At 41.0% G+C, this 19,923-nt stretch overlaps 1 protein-coding gene across 2 annotated transcripts; it reads left to right on the top strand.

Moving 5' to 3' along the window:
• The first annotated feature begins 9,401 nt into the window (after window positions 1–9,401).
• Window positions 9,402–11,369, top strand: rpe (ribulose-5-phosphate-3-epimerase). 2 transcript variants are annotated; one of them, XM_052082774.1, is made up of 6 exons: window positions 9,402–9,659; window positions 9,940–10,019; window positions 10,095–10,234; window positions 10,616–10,750; window positions 10,854–10,940; window positions 11,022–11,369. In XM_052082774.1, exons 1-6 carry the CDS (start codon window positions 9,538–9,540, stop codon window positions 11,142–11,144), a joined length of 687 nt encoding a protein of 228 aa, XP_051938734.1. In that variant the 5' UTR covers window positions 9,402–9,537; the 3' UTR covers window positions 11,145–11,369. The 2 variants fall into 2 exon arrangements, with proteins under 2 accessions (XP_051938734.1, XP_051938735.1); XM_052082775.1 differs by lacking the exon at window positions 9,402–9,659 and adding an exon at window positions 9,730–9,754.
• Window positions 11,370–19,923: the final 8,554 nt, after the last annotated feature.

The following is a 19,923-nucleotide window of genomic DNA, read 5'->3' on the forward strand; positions in this document are numbered from 1 at the left end:
GCCCACACCTGCTCTGCACCTCTCACCGTGAGCAACTCCAGAGTGAAAGAGAGTCCAACCCCTCTCGAGAGGACTGGTACCAGAACCTAGGCTGTGTGTGGAGGCAAGTCCGACTATATCCAGTCGGAACTTCTCTGCCTCACACACCAGTTCGGGCTCCTTCCCTGCCAGAGAGGTGACATTCCATGTCCCAAGAGCTAGCTTCTGCAGCCGAGGATCGGACCGCCAGGGTCCCCGACTTTGGCTGCCGCCCAGCTCGCATTGCAACCGACCCCTTTGACCCCTCCCACGGGTGGTGAGACCATGAGAAGGGGGACCCACGTTGCCTCTTCGGGCTGAGCCCGGCCGGGCCCCATGGGTGTAGGCCCGGCCACCAGGCGCTCGCCAACGAGCCCCACCTCCAGGCCTGGCTCCAGATGGGGGCCCCGGTGACCCGCGTCCGGGCAAGGGAAACTGGATACCATCGATTTTATTTGTCATTAAGGGGCTTTGTGAGCCGTGCTTTGTCTGGTCCCTCACTTAGGACCTGTTTGCCATGGGTGACCCTGCCAGGGGCATAAAGCCCCAGACAACTTAGCTCCTAGGATCATTGGGACACACAAACCCCTCCACCACGGTAAGGTGACGGCTCACGGAGAGGACAATAGTTTATGCCTTTTGTTAAAAAAAAAAATAATAATAAAAAAAGTGGATGAGTGCTACCAAGTCCGAGAATTCTAGCGTAGGTTCCGGCTAATAACCACTTTCTTCTTACGCCGTTGCTAACCGTAAAACGTTTGACTATCCTGCCGAGCCTTTGTCGGACATGCCGTTTTTCTAATGACTCGGAACACCAAGTGGAAGACAAGATTGATTTAGATTTTTCCAACTGAATGGTACACTTAAGAGCATAAATAATGTTCATTGCTGTTCATCGGTGCTCTGACAAGCTTCTCTGTTGCCAGATAAAATCACCCTTTGCATCATTCACCGCACGGCAGTACGGGTTAGCATACTCCCTTTCCTTCCTGGAGAAGCACTTTTGTCGACTCTCATCAGGAGGGCGTTTAACCCCACGGATGTAAAGACAAAATGTCAATAAGAGTTACCGCGTCAGTTTTTTTTTCCCCAGCTTGGAGATGACATTAATGGTTTGCTGCATAAGAGTCTAATTCATATTTTGGGATGTGCACTTACGCAGCACGCAAAACCCCGAACTGCTCTTCACTCCGGACGAGGAGTTGAGGGAATTTGTTGATCCTCCCCTGCACTTGAACAGGCTCCACAGTGGGTCCGACAGCTGTTGGAAACAGCAGACAAGGTCAAGAGGCAAACTTGGACCACATGTTCCGATGAATTATATGATTCCCTCTTTATTTCTTTTAGTGCCTAATAGATTTTACATGAAAAACGCCTTAGCGCGCATGATGAATGACTCCCAAAACCTCACCATTCAGAGTTTGAATAATTTTTTCTCCGGCTCACTTGCTTAAACTATTCACCATAATACGATTTCCAATGAAAAAAAATAAACGTATGCTTTCTTCGCTGTTGTTTGAAACCGGGGTTTCCAACCTTTATTCCGGCAGGTCACATCGTTTACATTTTGAGAAAACCTCATGGCACGCAACCAAACAAAAATGTCTAGTGAAAGAGCATTTTGTTGTTGTTGTGCCTCTCGCTACATGCCGCTCGTATAGATAATTGACAAAGGATGTGATAATTATGCTTAATAAATACTTTTGGGCCCACTTAGGTTAAATGCGGTCATTATTGAGGTTATGGGACGGTCACAATTTAAATTAAATAAATAAATAAATAAATGCTTTAGTACACACACACACACACACACACACACAGTCACACACACCTGATGAGTTTAGGCTTTCGTGTTTTTTAGAAGAGTATTTAAATATACTTGTTTGAAAAAGTCATGTGTTTATTTGAGATTAAGGTCATCTATTTGAAAATTTCGAACTTTGAAAGGAAAATCTTTGTTAACCTTAAAAGTTTAACGTCACGAGGATAAAGTTGCATATATTACAGAGAAGAGTTGTATAATTTTGAGGAAAAAGTCGTATTGTTTAGATTTTATTTTTGAGAAAAATCTGGTTTTATAGTTTTGAGATTTCTTTTCTTTAAAATTGCGAGAATAAAGTTGAAGTTGTATATTCTCTCGATTAAAAAGTGTGATCTGTTTTTATCTAGAGTTATATATATTTAAATTAAGTCATAATTTTAAAAGAATAAAGTCATATCTTTTCAAGAAAAAAATGTGATTAAAGTTGTATCAATTGTATATGAAACTATACATTTTTTAATGAAGTCAGATTTTTTAAAACAAAAACTGTGTATTTTAGAAAAAGTGATAAAGTGATACATTTTTCAGAAAACAAATTGCACGACGGCACATGTTCGACATTTAAGTTGTAATAGTGTTAAAATGAAGTTTTACGCTGTCATGGATTAAAGATTTTTGCGATAAAAAAAGGAAAAATTGGGGTGGACAAATGTGTTTATTTTCCAGATAAAAAGCTAAATATATTTTTTAGATTAAGGCTCCATATATTGAGGAACTTTTTTTGATAACTTCCTAGTTAAAAATGTTTCCCGACTGGAGTCGTAATATTATGAGAACGTTGGATTTTTACAAGGGGAGGTGAAGGAATGCTATCAGAGGAGCCGTTTGTTGGCTTTTTAAGGATAAACAATGCAGAGGATATGTCAAGTTTCACTGAAGTATTTTCATAGAAAACATGCATAAAGATGGTCATAATTTTGAATTCTAGGGAAGAGGAATTCCGGTGTGACATCAGTGGCTTGATGGCGTCTGAAGTCATATGATAAATATCAGCCAGATGGTATTGCAATTCATGGATGCATTTTGCTTTTCTTTTTACTTGGCTTGTCTTTTTGTATTTTTCAATATGTGTTGATTTATGAAACGATTATACCAGAAAACTCTTTTTTTTTCTTCTTCCATTTGACTAATTTGTTGAATCTGTTGGCGCATAGAATATTACCGGTATTGAAAAGAGTTTTTCAATGTTCCTTTCAACTTTTTAAAAGGTTTTTCGAATTGTAATTGATATTACTATTATTATTAGTAGTAGTATTATAAAAGATATTCCTGTCTCTAATCTGATCAATTTTGAGGAAACAAAATCTTCACAATTACTACCATGAACCAATTCCTGCCGGGAAAAAAAAGGTTAGTGACACCAAAATTCATGTCTGAATATAAAATATAATATAAACAGTGATTTTCAGTCATTCATCCTCTCAAGGTCTTTCCTCCCGAGAATCACGGGGTACACGCTCACGGCGTGGACAAGCAAACTCCACCCAGAAAGCCCAGAGCCCGGATTCGAACCAACAACCTCTGCATGAAGCAATGATTTTCTTTCAACAAATATCTCTTTTAACAACATCTCGCAATCCTTTGCCACTTTCTTGATTTATTTCCAGCTCAAAGATATCCACTCAACAGATAAAAATACACAAAGATTTTTTTTTTTAACTTTATCTACCGGTTATTTATTTATAGGATGTGCAATAGTTTCGTAGGGTATAAAATATACGAAAACAAGCAGAGGTCGAGGGCACATGAGTTTAAATACATAAATATAAAGGGACAATATCAATAAAGCCGATGAAAACATGTCTCCGTCTGACCTGTAATAATAATTTCATAGAGCTGAGCTTGCTGTTTTCATAAGCCAAGCCCCTGCAGTCTATGAGAATGCGCATGTTGTGAGAAAATATTAAATCCGGCTCGGTTTTTCTTTTCATCCAGCAATCCCCTTTGCATCAACAAAATATTAAAAGTCTAATCTGGTGGATTTAAATTTTGATGAAGTCAAGAAAAGAAGCTTTGTTCTGGAATGACCTGAAATCACCTGAAATGCTGGGCGCCGCTCGAGACCAAAACCAACTCTCATGGCTCGGCCCTCAAAAGTGAAGTGAAGTGTCCTCTTCCTGCTAAATTATGGCCGTGAAAGGCTGCGATGGTCCCCCTCGAGGGCTTTCGCCGGAAATGGTTTTTGTGTGGTGGCCTCTGATGTGAGCTCTGGCCATTGGAAAGAGGAAAAGTACAAGTGTAAGGAGCGAGCAAAAGCAGAGAAGAAAAAATACAATATTGATATCTACCAATGGATGTTAGACAAAAGAATTTGCTGGCATATAAAACACAGCAAGCGGCAACAAAATGAGGTCCGCTTGCACAATCTAACGAGATCCGGTACAATTAAGGGAAGCATCAAGAATACTGAAGTAAATCATCTACAGTTTTGATGGACACGGTCAATCAAAGAGGAATGGATTTCATGGCATTCATGATTGTGGTGAGTGATGGTTAGTTTATGCCATCAAAGACCTGCACTGTGTTGTACTCTGAGCTGTTTCTAATATTCTGCCTATTTCATGTAGTTCAGGTGATTAAAATTGCGCAAGTCATAATATTGTTACTGTGTCGCATGACAAGCATGTGTTGATTCAGAGCCTTGCTCAAGGGCTATGTGTCCCAGTTTCCATATTTGTGGTGCATTGTGGTGATTCATCCACTTGTTTTTGTTTTTTTTTTCAATAAATTCTTTGTGCATACGGACGCCATATGCCATTTTTTCAAGTAAGTGAAACCATGGATCTGCCTCAAGAGTCAAGAGGTCCTGAGTTGGAATCTTGACTCAGATCCTCAACAACACTGCAACTTTTTCTTTCTTTAAAACTTTGACATAATAGTGGTTACATGGAGTGCGGCCACAGTGTGACAATGATGGATCTTCACCTGCGTAGCTGCCTAGTCATGGGTGGAGAAATTTGGTGTTCGGGCAATATTATTAAAATTAGGCCAAGTATGATGTAACAGCTCATATTTGTCTGCAACTAATATGCTCCTTCAATAGAGATTTCCGGCTGTATCTTCAGTCCGAAGTCTTTGGGAAATAGCTCGGACGAGCAGACTAAGATAAGATAAGAAGATAAGATAAGAAAAACCTTTATTGTCTCACAAATGAGACATTTGCAATGTACAGCAGCAAAGTTTGGAGGCAAGAAGTAGAAAAAAAGGAGAAAACAAGTATTTGCATGCACAACACAACATTTTTTAACTCTACACAGTACAGAATGCAACATAAAAATACAAAATATAAGATATAAGCATATATGCGACTGTGTATGTGACTAGCAGCATGATGACCACCAAATTGAAGCAAAAATTAAGACAAAAACTGTTGAATTCTTTACATTCTATATAATTTATGTCATTACTGTGTGTACAGTAAAGGCCAACATAAGAGTGCTATTTTTGCTATCATTGAAGTAAATCTTACTAATATTTTTTGGGTTGTTTTTGGAAACGGAACGGATTAATGGCATTTCCCTTCATTTCAAATGGGAAAGCTGACTTGAGAGTCGAATGTGTTAATGGTGGTCACGGATCTCAAGGCACCACTGTACTTGTTCTTAATGTCCTTTCTCATACATGATTTGTTAAAACAAGAAGAAGAAAAAAAACATTATTTTTGTTGCTTGGCAGAATTTGCATCTCATATGCGATGTTCCGTTTCCATGGCTACTTGATGCAGAATATTTCCCTCCAAGTCAAAGGCTCATGCAAGGGTGAAGGACACCGATCCATATTCAGTACTTTTATTTTGTATTCCCGTCTATTCGTCATTTCATCAAATATAATTGTCTTGAACATTTGCCGTGATAAAATAAGTCCCAATGGAGTACTACACAGGGCTGAACCAAACCCATATTTTCCATTTCGGAGTATGACATTTAAGGGCCAGGAAGAGCGAAGCTGCAAGGGCACACGTTCCAAAACAGACTCGTTGTGAGCATCACATGCTAAACCTGCTGTTTGGCCTGAAGCTTTCACTCGGGAGGCTCCAATCAACTGCTGGCAGGAAGCAGGTGGAAGCGCTCAGTCAAGATAATGCATCCCAAGTTGGAGCTGAACCAAGTTCGTAATAATCAGCTGCTGCAGGAAAAAGAAAACAACAGTGTCTCTTGTACCGGTTCCTGTTCTTCTACTGCAAAGGTGACGGGTCAGATAAACCATTCCGGAGTGCATGTCTTGAGAAACATGCACAGGCGTACTGTACAAAGGAATTCCTTTCTCTGTGGGATCAACAGAGCCACAATTGATTGCTTGCCTTTTTGCAGACGGTACTGAGCTTGCCATCGATTTACCACACGTTTGTTTTAAAACCCATTGCAGGATTGCAGATTGCAGGGATAAAAAGGTAAATATCAAAATTAGCGCATGACCAGTGGCAATACTGACACGTCTTTTTTGCTCTTGAAAATATAATCAAATTCGAATATTTTTTAATCTAGTGGTGCTTTGATGTACAACTTCAAATTTTTTCATGACCACGCTCTTACCTCAGAACACTCCAATCTCAAATTGTCTTTCCCTGTTGAAATGAATGGCAAGGCCATTAATCCGTTCCAGCATCTCCAAAAACACACCGTCATATATTTTTTTAGAAGAAAAATACCACTCTAATATATACATATATTGCCCATATAAAGTATAATATGTGTTATGGGTTTCTTTTTTGAAAACTTGTTCATAATGTGACAAGTTGCTTCTTCTTGTGAAGTTTGCTGCCACAATAACTATTGCTTGAAACTTTCATTTTTGCTCGCACCTAAAGACAAAAAATAAAATAAAATATTTGAGCTATGGCCCCATCTCAAAAACGTTTAAGTCATCATTATTATTATTTATATAGCGCTACGGCTTTCACAACAGCTGCAACTACTACAAATTGCTTCACAGAACATCTAACATAAAAACAATCGTGCAACTTCATAATATTTCATTCGGCTGCCAAGATTTATATTACTTCATCCAATATATATATATATATATATATATATGTAGAGAGAGAGAGAGAGAGAGAGAGAGAGAGAGAGAGAGAGAGAGAGAGAGTAATGAAAAACACTCATTGTGTCTGACCGCAATTGATTGAAAATACGAAAAGAAATTACCTTTACGGATGACTGAGGAGCAGGAACACGTTCAACTACAAATCTTTCATCCGTCGGCTTATTAGGTTCCTTCCGAACAAACATATATTTCCCAAAGCGTGAAAAGGAGAATTTACACCCAACATTCAAAGTCCTATGCTCCTTAATGAAGCATATAAATCCAGCTCGTACATTTTGCCTTACTGCCTCCTGTGATTTTTTTTTTAAATTACAAACTGAACATCTCATTTCACAACTCCATCCTCGTAAATCACACCATTGGCGGCTTGAATTATGTGTGCGTGCATATTGTTCACTTTAAACTTTATTACACGTGTTTAAACTTTCAGTCACATCAGTATGTGCGCGTGGGTGTTTTCTTTGAAACGTTGAGCGTGCGCACATATTAGTCTCCTCCGGAAACACCAGTTAACAATGAGCAGAACAGGCTGTCGGCATCCTGCAAGCTGCGCTACGTGTCCTGCTCTAACCTCCTTCCTTATGATGATAATAATAATAATAATGAGAATCATAATAGGAGGAGAGAAAAAAACAATAGAGAGCTCTGGTACGGAGATTAAAGGTATTGGAAAGAGTGTGAATAAGATTGTAGATGTTTCCTATAAAATTTGAGGAATGTGTTATGACAATTTAAAAGGCTTGCAGTGCATCACCGTTGCCTGCAATCCAGTCCATTTTTGGACTACTCAGCTTCATTCTTGTAAGGTCCAGACTATTTTTCATCAACGAAATGTGTCATTTTCGTAAGGTACAAAATTTGTTTTTGTTGTGGATTGTATTTTCTTTTCAGTGTGAACAGGATAAGCATTGTAGAAAATGAATGCATGGACAAAAGTTTTGGGCCATGGGCAGAGATGGGCTTTCCGTAACTAGAATTCATTATGTGTATAGTGCACGCTTGGATGCCTTTGGCGAGGGGGAACTGAATGCATGAAGACGTTTAGGATGAACCGTAATAGAGATGGTGAGGCAAGTCCAACATCAGTGACCTTTGAACTGGAGATTGCCACAACATATTGTATCCAATCTACGTAGAAGCCTGTAAGCTGTTTTTTTTCCACTTTCTTTGTCCTGTGCTGAAGAGTCCCTCTACAGTTTCTCACGCAGGCTATTTATGACCAGCAGCCTCTTCTATGTGTCGCCATCCTATTCCAATTCTGCTCTCTCCAAGTTTCAAAGATCATCTCTTGCATGCCATCATGTGTTTCCATCTCTGCTGGGGTAATGTGAAAGGTGGGACAAACTCATTAATGTCAGACTGTACATCCCCATGAGCATGAGAAGGCGCACAAAGACTTCCTAAAAAAACAAAACAAAACAAAACCAAACATGAAACAAAAAAGGCTCAGCGGCCTTCTGCCGAATCAAAACAGACGTGTTTCGTGGATGTGTTTAAATAGCTTCAAAATGGAGTGAGAGTAAAGCTAGTGGAAGCTTCATATATATAAAATTGTGTGTGTGTACGTGTGTATGTGTGTGCGTGTAAGAAAGCTATCCCGCACAAACTGACATAAACACTGAGTTTCTGCGCCCATGAAGTGATCAGCGAGCCCGGACAAAAACAGAGGGCCACTTTCAAGTGACGGCCTTAGTTACAATCGTTTACACTGTCCAATCAATATGCTATCATGCACAAGCATTACCATGCAGAAACACCCACAAGCGAACTGCTCCCTTCATGAGTGGCAAACCTTTTATTGTCTTTACGAGTACTCAACTTTTCTGACACTCTCTGGGCACAGCATCAGCACACAGTTGTTGATGAAATCCAGCCCGCTCTTATACATATGCTTGCCAGTGAGATGACAAGAGGCAGCCAGTGAAGCCTCACTGGCTCAGCTCAGGCTTCTCTGCCACCATCAAGTTAATCAAAGTCATCATTAGCCCAGCAGTAGCTATATAAAGTACTTAAAACAACAACAACAACAAAACGGGCTAATCCCAGCAAGTCAGTAATAGGGTGTGGAAAGTATGCTCTATTTTTTTTCATTCTTATGGTATTTTGGCCAAACCACGTCACAGACATGTTATTTGATCATCAAATCTATATTATAGAAGGATCATCGGTTGAGCTGACCTTAAATAAACAAGACGAATAGAGGGATCCTATATTGAGTGACGGTGTCAATGAATGCCTTGTATTTGTATTCTTACCTCCGGAGTAATGCGCCATCAAGCGTCGAGGAACTGTTATTATCTTATTTTCAAGGCGGAAGTAAAAGCGCTTGGCAGTTTCTTTTTTGGTATTTATCAAGTCACAGGCTAACACTAAGCTGTATTTCCTGTTTCGGGAGCTTATCCCTTTAAAGTAAAATCATATTCAATCTGTTGCACTACAAATTTCTTTCATTTTCCACAATTAAAGAACAAAAATAACACATTTATAATATAGGCTATGACAAGGAAATATATCGGGGCATTTTTTAAATAATAAAAATAAAATCAAAATACGTTTTGACGGTCTGCACCAGAAGTTGCTCTTGGCTGACTGCTTGTAAACATTATCTCCTCGCCAACTTATCGGCTGGTAGTCGTCAAGACTTTTGTGTGATCATGTCGTACAGTGCTAAAATCGGCCCGTCCATCCTGAGCAGCGACCTGTCATGTCTGGGCAGCGAGTGTGTGCGGATGATGGAGTGTGGAGCAGACTATTTGCACCTCGACGTTATGGACGGGTCAGCTTTTTCCACTTCTTTTTTTGCCAGTTTAGCTAGCATGCTAACGGCTAGCCTCAAGTCTCGTGCACGAGGGCAACAGGGGATGCTAAAAAGTAAACTAGCCTCTTCGTTCGAACAAAATTCAGGAAATCTTAGATTTTTAAGAAAGGTTTTCATCATTTTGTTTTTACGACTCTTCGTTTTGATTCTGTTTGCCTGTCACGTAATTTGAATCGTTTACGATCAATCTATCTATCTCAAACTGCAATATTGATGTCTCTCTTTTTTTTCGTTGTAGCCATTTTGTCCCTAATATCACATTTGGTCACCCCATGGTGGAATGCTTGCGAAAGTCAGTAGGCAAAGGCCCTTTCTTTGGTGAGAATTTTACCTATGTTAACGATCAAATTGAAAACTCGCAAGTGTATCATCATAATTATGTGGCTGTTGCAGACATGCACATGATGGTGTCGAGGCCCGAGCAGTGGGTGAAGCCCATGGCTGCAGCCGGGGCGAACCAGTACACGTTCCACCTGGAGGCCACCAGCAACCCTGGGAACCTCATCAAAGAGATCCGTGAGAGTGGCATGAAGGTGACAAACATGACGTGATGAAAACGATGGAATAGATGGGCGATCCGAATATATTATTTGTAATTTTAATGCCCCAGAGGATAAGTGAGAATAAATGAGAATAGCCCCTCCACATGGACAAAAAAGGTGAATTGCAAATGTGGTGGAACACTATAAATGAACAATTAACATGTTCAACAGTTTAATATAATTTAAACAGCATGGCTGTTGTCGAAGAGTAAAGTTCTCTCACAGTCACAGGTCAGACTTTAGCAAACTATTTGCAGTGTGCAAGCACATATGCCTGGTCAAACGATTTCAGCATGAAGCTTAATTACTGCTTTTGCGACATATGCATCCTATCACAGCTATAACCTAGTCTGTGGCGGTGCCTGTGTGCAGGTGGGAGTGGCCATAAAGCCCGCTACTACAGTTGAAATGCTGGCCCCATGGGCCAACCACATTGACATGGCTCTGGTCATGACTGTTGAACCTGGCTTCGGAGGACAGAAATTCATGGAGGACATGATGCCAAAGGTACCGTCAGCCACACAAGACGCCTCTGAAAACCTAATTATAGGTGACTGTTGTGTTAAGCCGCAAAAATATACATATCCGCTTTTTTAAAAATTGTGTGTAGGTGAGCTCGCTGAGGCGACAGTTCCCTTCGCTGGACATTGAGGTAGATGGCGGCGTGGGCCCCGACTCCATTTACAAGTGTGCTGAGGTGAACAATGATACACGCTCCCCGCCCCCGAGAATCCTGCCGACCGCAGGCCAACTCTAAAAATTCTCCCGTCATGCGTAGGCTGGCGCTAACATGATCGTTTCGGGCAGCGCCGTGATTGGCAGCGACGACCCTCGCTCCGTCATCGCCCTCCTACGTACCGTCGTGCTAGAGGCTATCCAAAAACGCTCGCTGGACCGTTGAAATGACCTTTTGATGACCTTTGGTGGATGTGGCAGGTGAGCCCGGACCGGAAGGACCGTCACAATTTTGTGAAAGGAGCCGAACTGTTAAACATTCCTGAACAGTCTTATTCATACTTGGAAGGGAAATGATCCAAAAAGCTTTTTTCTATATACTGTGTATATACACACCTTTCTGGCAAACATCTGTGGGAGTTGATTTTGTTTATTAAAAAGCCTTCAGTCATTTGCATGTGTGGATTTTTTTCTTTTTCTGCTGAAAAAATCAATTCAAACTAAAAGCCGATTATTTTGAAAAGAAGTGATTCTCAAAGTGCGGTACACTGAAAAAATGATTACTGTATTCAAGACTGGCATGAAATAGCACATTTCAAACCTGACACACACAATTTTATGATCAAGTCATAATAAATAATGGCAAGAAAATGAGGAAGAATACAAATTTTGGACGAAGAAAGTGCAAGTGCGTTATAACCAGACAGAGGAAAAAGCCAATGTATAATTCAGTTATATATAACTGTATATATGCATGTAATTGATAAGAAATGTTACAATTCCATTGTTTATTTCTTTTTAATTGTGATATATTTAAGCGCGTTGTTAATGTTCAAACTGCATAATATGACAATCATAAATCAGCTTTTTAGAAACACGTCATTTTTGGTGAACACTTGGGCCTACTGCATCACTCTAATTTTGGTCACTTTTGGCGGTACTGCGTAAAACAAGAACAATGTCGCAATTCAGTGAAAATCAATAATTTTACTTCAATTGCAAAACATAACTCAATTTCCCATCGAAGAAAATTGTCAATTTACCTGACAGCGTTTTCATGAAGAATTTTACATATTTGAATGTTTTTTGTTTAGTTTTTTTTTTCCCTGGGAGAACTTTACAGGAATAATGTTTTAATATTATTGGGGGGGAAGTATAATTTTTCTCAATTATTTTTTTTGTAATTATATCAGAAGAACCTCAGCTCTTCTTTGGACCCCCGACCCCAAAAAATAATCCTCAGAAAAATAGCCCCACATTGTACTTTATAAAGTTATTGGTTAAAAAAAAAAAAGATTTATATTAAGACCGCTATAACCTGTGGTCCTGGCCGGCCCACTGACAACATGCACCCAGTGCCGAGTTCCCAGAGATGCCGTTCCTCTACTTAAGCATGAACATGAATTCAAATTAGCTGAAGGTCAAACAACTACATGCTGTATGGCTGCGTTGAGCTCATCACTCACCATCTTTCTTGTTTGCAGAAGTTGATTGAAGGTCACCCGTGATTGATTTGTAATCTCGTACCTGACCGGAATGTGGACGAAGATACCCGACGGTAAGAGTACCCCGTGTCTTGCGCAGAGGACGGGTGCCTGCCGTCGATCAGAATTACTGGCGACATGCTTCAAACGGGGGCTCAATAATGTAGTAGCGATGTATCTGAGGGCCAAATCACAGATCGGTTCAATGATTGATGACATTTTTTTTTTTTGAATTTCACATGACATCAGCCAAATGCGTGCACCGTCATTACATATTTGTATGTTACATTTGTCAATATTTAAACTGGTATCCCCATGCGAAGGGTTGCGGGGTGAATGTCTGGCGACGCATGTTTTGAAAGCACAGGCGGACAGGAAAGCGGCTTGTCAGCGCCAACATTTACATTCATACACACTGTACTGTATGTCGACTGTTTCCGCTTCATTTCCTCGTCTCTGCAGCCGATTGCCGGTGACGTGCATGCAAATGTCAGCAGCCGGAGCAAGTCGCAGGTACATGCAACTGACTTGTACCTTGGAGTCACAGGAGAGAGAGAGAGAGACGTAGCGAGAGAGAAACTTTCTGCACAGCTGCCATGGCAACCGCATCCACAGTCATTTGCACTCACAAACAGCACCCTGATTTTCCCCCACAGCTCAATATTGTGCAATCAAGACATCATTGTACCAGAAGTCGTATCATGAGAATAAAGTCAGAAGAACAACAAGAACACTGACGGTTTGCTGGAAGAAAGTTTACAAGAAAACTGACGCAACTTAAAGGGGAAAAAGTTCACCAAAAATAAAGGCTGAAGAGAATGAATGGGGTTTTGCTTCATGGGCAAAGTTATATCAGCGCGAGTAAAACCAATCACAAGTATCAAGCAGTATTGTGGAAAATAACCAGAGAATTTTAACAAAAAAAGTCCCAAAATCATCATCATCATTTAAATATTTGTGTTTTTGAGGCAGAAAAATAATTGTAGTATGAGACAAATAACTTCATAAGCAAAGTCATTGCGATAAGTGGAAAAGGTTAAATGCTGTGAGAATAAATCTGTAAATAGAATCAAGTCTCAATTTTACCGGAATGAAGCCATAAGTGCATTTTATGAGAATTCAAATCATTTTAGAAGAGGAAAGTTCTCCTTTCACGAGAATACAGTCAAAATTTGGTGAGAATAAAATCATAATTTTACGGGAATAACGCCGTCACTTTATGACCATACTCACACAACTAAATGACCCAAATAAATTTAAAAAAGGAGCTGTAATATGGGAACAAAGTCAGAATTTTTACAATAATTCAAATCGCGCTTCGGAGTATCAGGCGAACCTTCAATGAATGGCCTATTTTAAAACTGTTTTTGTATATAGGTCGCTTTCAATGAATAGAAGCTACAATTGTGGCTGTGGTTGCATTATGCATCCACTAGATGGAGCTAAGCTAAAGGGAAAACAATACAATACAGCTTTATTCATATCGTGCCTTCACAACTGCTGCAGCTGTAACTAAGCGATTTACAGAACATTTAAAATACAACGACCAAGAAATCAGAAGATTGATCCAAATATAAGGCGCATCGGATTATAAGGCGACCGTCGGCTTTTGAGGAAATGGAATGCTTTTAGGTGCGCCTTATAAGTGCGGAAAATACGTTCAGTCATAATTTTACAAGAAAGTTGTAACTTCACGAGAAAAAAGCCGCATGACACACGTAGTCAGGGTAAAAAAAAAAGCCAATAATTGCAAAGAGGGCGGTTGGAAATACCTGTTGGATCTTAATAATTGATCTGGATAAAGGCACATCATTTATGTTAATTGCTTTATGTCAACCAAGAGATCGGCGGCTATCGTCAACAACTGCAAGTACGACACTCTGAAAAATGTTTGTTTCACATTTGTTTGGGCCTTGGCGGAGGTCAGCTCCTAAAAAAAGCCTGTACTCCTCTGCCACAAGCAAGTCACTTTTAAGTAGGTGCCTTCTTCCGTCACACGCGGCGCTGCTAATGTCGCCGGATGGATGGACGGACGAACGGACGGACACGCTGATGTGCCACGTCTCGGTGCGTGTCACTTAATGGAGTTCCTGAGTGATAAGTTTCACCTCAGAGAGTCTCCCTTTTGAAGTCCCGCACACACAAAGAGCCGCCACACCAAGTTTGACAAGATAGCCGCACTCAAAAGTTTGCTAATGACGCTCTCTGCGCAGCGCGATTATATTATGTATGATATTAGTCAAATGACTCTTAGAGTGCCTTTTACTGGAAAGAAATATGCCTCAAGTCAGAGACGGAAGTATTGATTCTTGACGAGTCATTCCAGCACACATTTCAAATCTTTACAATTCACATTTTTTTTGTAATACATATACTATGCTGCTGTAGTCACAGATCATGTGAATTTGTGAAAAGTAATAGACGTGTGTAGAGTGTCCTTTAAACCAGATGTATTCAAAACTGTAATCCATCAGTTGGCTTATTTCAAGGGTGAGGAATGGACACTGCTATTTAGTCCCATGGTGTGTACCACATTAAACACGGACCAGAGGAAGTGAAGGAAAGCGTTTTCTCCTGTGACCAAAAAAGAATGGATGACAAATTGTAGAAATGAACATAAGTGATCATTAAAAGACCGGGACAACCTCAAAAGAAATTAAAGGTGAACATTCAGCTCAGCAATTTCAAAAGTTTTTCTGTCGTCGCAGCTGTTGTATCGGCTTTGGTTATCTCGGCTCGTCTTTCATTCCGTCCCTCAGGATGGCGATGTTCCCTGAAATAACAGTGGATTGTGGCCTCTTACATCAAGTACATGAATTATGAATCGTTTGCAGCCCAAATCTCCTCGTATGATTCCCCCCCCAAAAAAGCAAACCCTCGTTTGAACATCCTGTAGATCCTCCATGTGCAAAGTTGACCTGAGCTATTAAACGAGACTGTGAGTTTCCCCGTAATCACACGAGGGCTGTGGCAAGTATGAGAAGTAGTCAAATATGCAGCGAACTAATGAAAAGAGGCTGTTTGAATTAGCGCCGACTTCCCAGGAGGCAAGACATACTGCTTCTTCTTTACTCTCTTTGCTCTCTGTCGCTTTTTGAATCTATTCCCTCTTGCATTCATTCCCTTTCGCCCTTCTTACTTCTATTCGAGCATTGTATGAAATATCTTTCCACGGGCCCTCCTCCGCTGTTCTTCAGCACTCAAAGGAACATTAGGCGAGTCTTTGCCTTCGCTTTCTCCGTCATAATTACTTGGCCCTCCCCACGGGAGATGATGAGCTCGCTGCCGCTTTTGTTGCCGCCGCCCTCGCTTGTGATTGCGCACGCACGAGCGTATTAACCCACCGAAATACGACATGCTCAAAATTCATCACAAAGCACTGGCCGTCTCGCCCGGCGGCCAAGTGCTGTGGTAAACGATGTCAAACGCTGATGTCTTATGTCCGGATAAATACAAACAGCCATCCCAACTTTGTCAAACTTGCCACGGATGATGTATACCACACATAAATGGCCATAAAGCTTCTCGAGCTGGGACTGAGTTACACTTGGAGGCAGGACTAAATTTCACATCTTTTGTTGGTACTAGGCCAGACCCAAATGTTTTTGTTTTGATTTGACAGAAGAAAATGTTGATAACTGTTTAATCGGCCGATTAATTAAAAAGATATAATTAATCAATAACTTTTTTTTTTGTCCGTTAGTATTTGTTAACGTTATAACAGAAAAATCTGCAAAAAAACGTTTTTTATTGGGGGGAGGGTGAATTTTTATTTTTATTTTTCCTGGAGGATGTTTTAAATATTTTTGTTTATTACTTGAGGGCAGGGGTGTCAAACTCTTTTTGTCACGGGCCACTTTGGAGTCACGTCTTCCCTCGGAGGGCCACCACGGCAGTGAAACCGAATAAATGTTTAAACATCATATTGTATTATTACTTGTACACAACAAATCAAATTGATGGATTACTAGTTTTGAAATCAGTAAACTGTTTGTTTGTTCGATTATTGTCCAATTGAGTGTAGACGGGGTATAAAAGTATTGTAAATCTCAACGTTGTTACACATGATCATTTGAGATTTCGGTCCAGATTTGAGCAAGGATCATGGAAGATGACACACATGATTTACTTTCGCCGGCCGCATAAAATGATGTGGCGGGCCAGATCTGGCCCCCGAGTCTTGAGTTTGACACCAGTGCTTTAAGGGACATTCTGTGGCTTGTGATGCATCATCTCATTGTCAAGGTGGTTCAAAATAACACAGGTACAAAATAACAATTATACAAATTCATCCACGGCACATTACGAAACATTCATTCATTCATTCATCTTCCGTACCGCTTGATCCTCACTAGGGTCGCGGGTGGTGCTGGAGCCCATCCCAGCCGTCTCCGGGCAGTAGGCGGGGGACACCCTGAATCGGTTGCCAGCCAATCGCAGGGCACACAGAAACAAACAACCATTCACACTCACACTCACACCTAGGGACAATTTGGAGTGTTCAATCAGCCTGCCAAGCATGTTTTTGGAATGTAGGAGGAAACCGGAGTACCCGGAGAAAACCCACGCAGGCCCGGGGAGAACATGCAAACTCCACACAGGGAGGCCGGAGCTGGAATCGAACCCGGTACCTCTGCACTGTGAAGCCGACGTGCTAACCACTGGACTACCGGGCCGCATTACGAAACATTTAAAAACAAAAAACACTTGGAGCCAGCACCCCCCCCCCCCCTCCCCGATCACTCACACTTGCAGCAGAATTGGGTGGCCTTGACACATGTGGACTGTAACAACAAAACCTTTAAGCGGCAATCGAATGGAGAGAAACAGATTCCCCAACGCTCACATACCCCAATCTTCTTCAGCCTCTCTTCTCCTCGTTTATCAAGCGACAACGCCAAGGGTAAAGAAAGAAAAAAAAGGCCTCATCTAAATAAATTACGCACCTCTCTCCGAAGTAATTCCACCTATTAGCTGGGATGGACCCGTGTGTGTTCTCAAACCAAAGAGAACAATGAAAGCCTGGGAGTTAATTAGCTCTACAGCTCAATCGTGAGACTTTGGGGAACGAAGGGGGAGCGGGTGGGGGGGGGGGAGTAAATGTCACAACCTTCGCAGGTTAATCCCTTTTCTGACGCACACACACATATTTTAGTCGCATCTTTTATGAATGGGGAGAGGGTCTTTCAGTTTGTTGGTAAGTGTTGCATATTTGTGAATGCATAATACATGCTACGGGATCAATGATGTTTTTGTTGTTTGATTGTGAAACGCAGCTCAAGGGGGGCGTGGGGCGGATTTTTTTTTGTTGATGCAAGAAGTGGAGATGTAGAGGAGTGGCTTGATCTCATGTGCAGCATTGTGAAAAACGATAGGGACACTTTTGGTGTCTGATAGGGAACTGCTTTTGCATTACAACAGCAAGGCTGCGATTATATTGGGTCACACTAAAAACACAAGTTCAAAACTAGTATAAGAGAGCAAAAGTATGACCCTCGTACTTGTAAATGTGCGAAAGGGGTGCCGAAGTTGTACATTCAAATATGCATAGCTCACTTCCCGTCTCGGTTGCTGTGCGTGCCTCCCAATTTTTGTAGTCCAAGGTCAAATGTACCAAGAGAGAGGTCCCTGTAGGGGGCGCTTTAGACCCCAACTTTAAAATATTGAATTGAATTTTCATTCATATTTCCACACTCAAAAATGTCACTCATCCACCCATCAATTTTCTGATCCGCTTTGTCCTCACAAGGGTCGTAGGGGGTGCTGGAGCCTATCCCAGCTGTCTTCGGGCAGTAGGCGGGGGACACCCTGAACCGGTTGCCAGCCAATTGCAGTGCACACAGAGACAACCATTCGCGCTCACACTTACAGCTAGGGACAATTTGAATTTTAGAATAAGTGTAGTCAATAAGTTAATTTTTGTACTCATTTTCGAGGCAGTGCCTAAATCAATGTTCCCCGATTTCAAAGCTGTTTGGGAATTTAACATTTGGATGATTTTTTTTTTCTTTTTGAAAGAGCCACAAGATCCATGGACAGAAGTTTTGAAGTGCTCTCCATTTTCCAAGCAGACGGCTTTGTGAACAACTGGCGAGCAACTGTCTCTGGAAAAAAAAAAAAAAGAGAAAGGCAAGTGAGAGTCATGTTTATCTTTTGCGCAAATCGTTACATCTGTGTTTTGTTTCCAGCGTGATCATGTGTAAAACTATTCCCAGCGATGTTCCCATTGTGATTCTATTGATCGTCTTCGGGCGGCGGCGAACATTTGTTGCGTCAATAGCACATTTCTCCCGATGCTTCTTTTGAGCGCCTCAGTTGGGAAAGCGCAGCTCCAGTGCTTTGGTGAAGGCTGAACTGGGATTGAACAGAATTTCTCCCTCGTATTGACTCGGGCTTGCATCACGATGTGACTCATAGCTCATAAAGTGCTCTGCTTTCTGACAAAAAAAGCATTACAGGGCGTCAAGCCTGCAGAACACATCGGTAAGGGCTTTCTGTAATGCTCTTCATGTTCATTGCATCTTCATTGCGAAGTGAAGCATTGGCACAAAATTGTCACGGGAGCACAGATGGGGAAGGTGTTACTCACTTAAATGCCAAGTGTTACTGTGAGACTATTATTTGAGGTACGCCATTTATTTGTAAAAGGCGATGAAAGCAGCCATGGCATTTAAGAGTGGAGCAAAAGAGAGCGTTGGTCACTAAAGTGAAGCGCTCTCCTCTTGTGTCCACTTAAGACAACAGAGGAGAAAAGTGGGACAAAAACACAAAGAAAGAGCGCTCAAAGGGACAATTCAGTTTCAATGCTTTTTTTTGGTGTTTTTTTTTTTGCATCCAGAAGTTGGGAGCTGGTGTTGGCTCACAATAACACAAGCATTAAATGTGCCTGCTAGTTCTCAATGTGCAGCTTCCTCTCAGTCCAGAAAGATTTTTGTCAGGAGCTGCTCCAAATATCCAGCAGAGCCTCAACTATATACCGGAACAACCGTGCTATGACTTACTATCGAAGTATCTACGTATGATTGATGTTGCAGGGCGTGCTACTTTCCCTTCCTGCCACCGTGATGTATGAGCAGATGGCGCACGTTTGCTGTGCTTCAGCCTGAGTTATTAAGAAAGATATATACGCACACACACACGTACAGTATACATATATATATATATATATATATATATATATATATATATATATTTTTTTTAACATTTAAGAGGCATTTTGGGTTTTGGGTTGCAACTCTTACTCAACTCTGGTGTTGTATTGGGGTTCAAAGGTTACCATCACACCCAGATGCGGCGGCAATAAACCAAGGCCTGCAGAGCATTTAATTCCTCTGATCTTAACAGGGAACAACGGTTCAATACTTCACCGTAAATATTGGACGTTTTAACGACACTGCTTCAGGAATCTGATTAAGTAAGGAATTTCTTGGTTGTTAATTTGACCACGTTTTAAGAATAATTCATTTTCATTTACGAGTAATAATATAAGGAAGCCATTTCTTCAAATGTTAATTTATTGTT

Source organism: Hippocampus zosterae, chromosome 12 (genome assembly GCF_025434085.1).
Source record: "Hippocampus zosterae strain Florida chromosome 12, ASM2543408v3, whole genome shotgun sequence".
Lineage (NCBI taxonomy): Eukaryota > Metazoa > Chordata > Actinopteri > Syngnathiformes > Syngnathidae > Hippocampus > Hippocampus zosterae.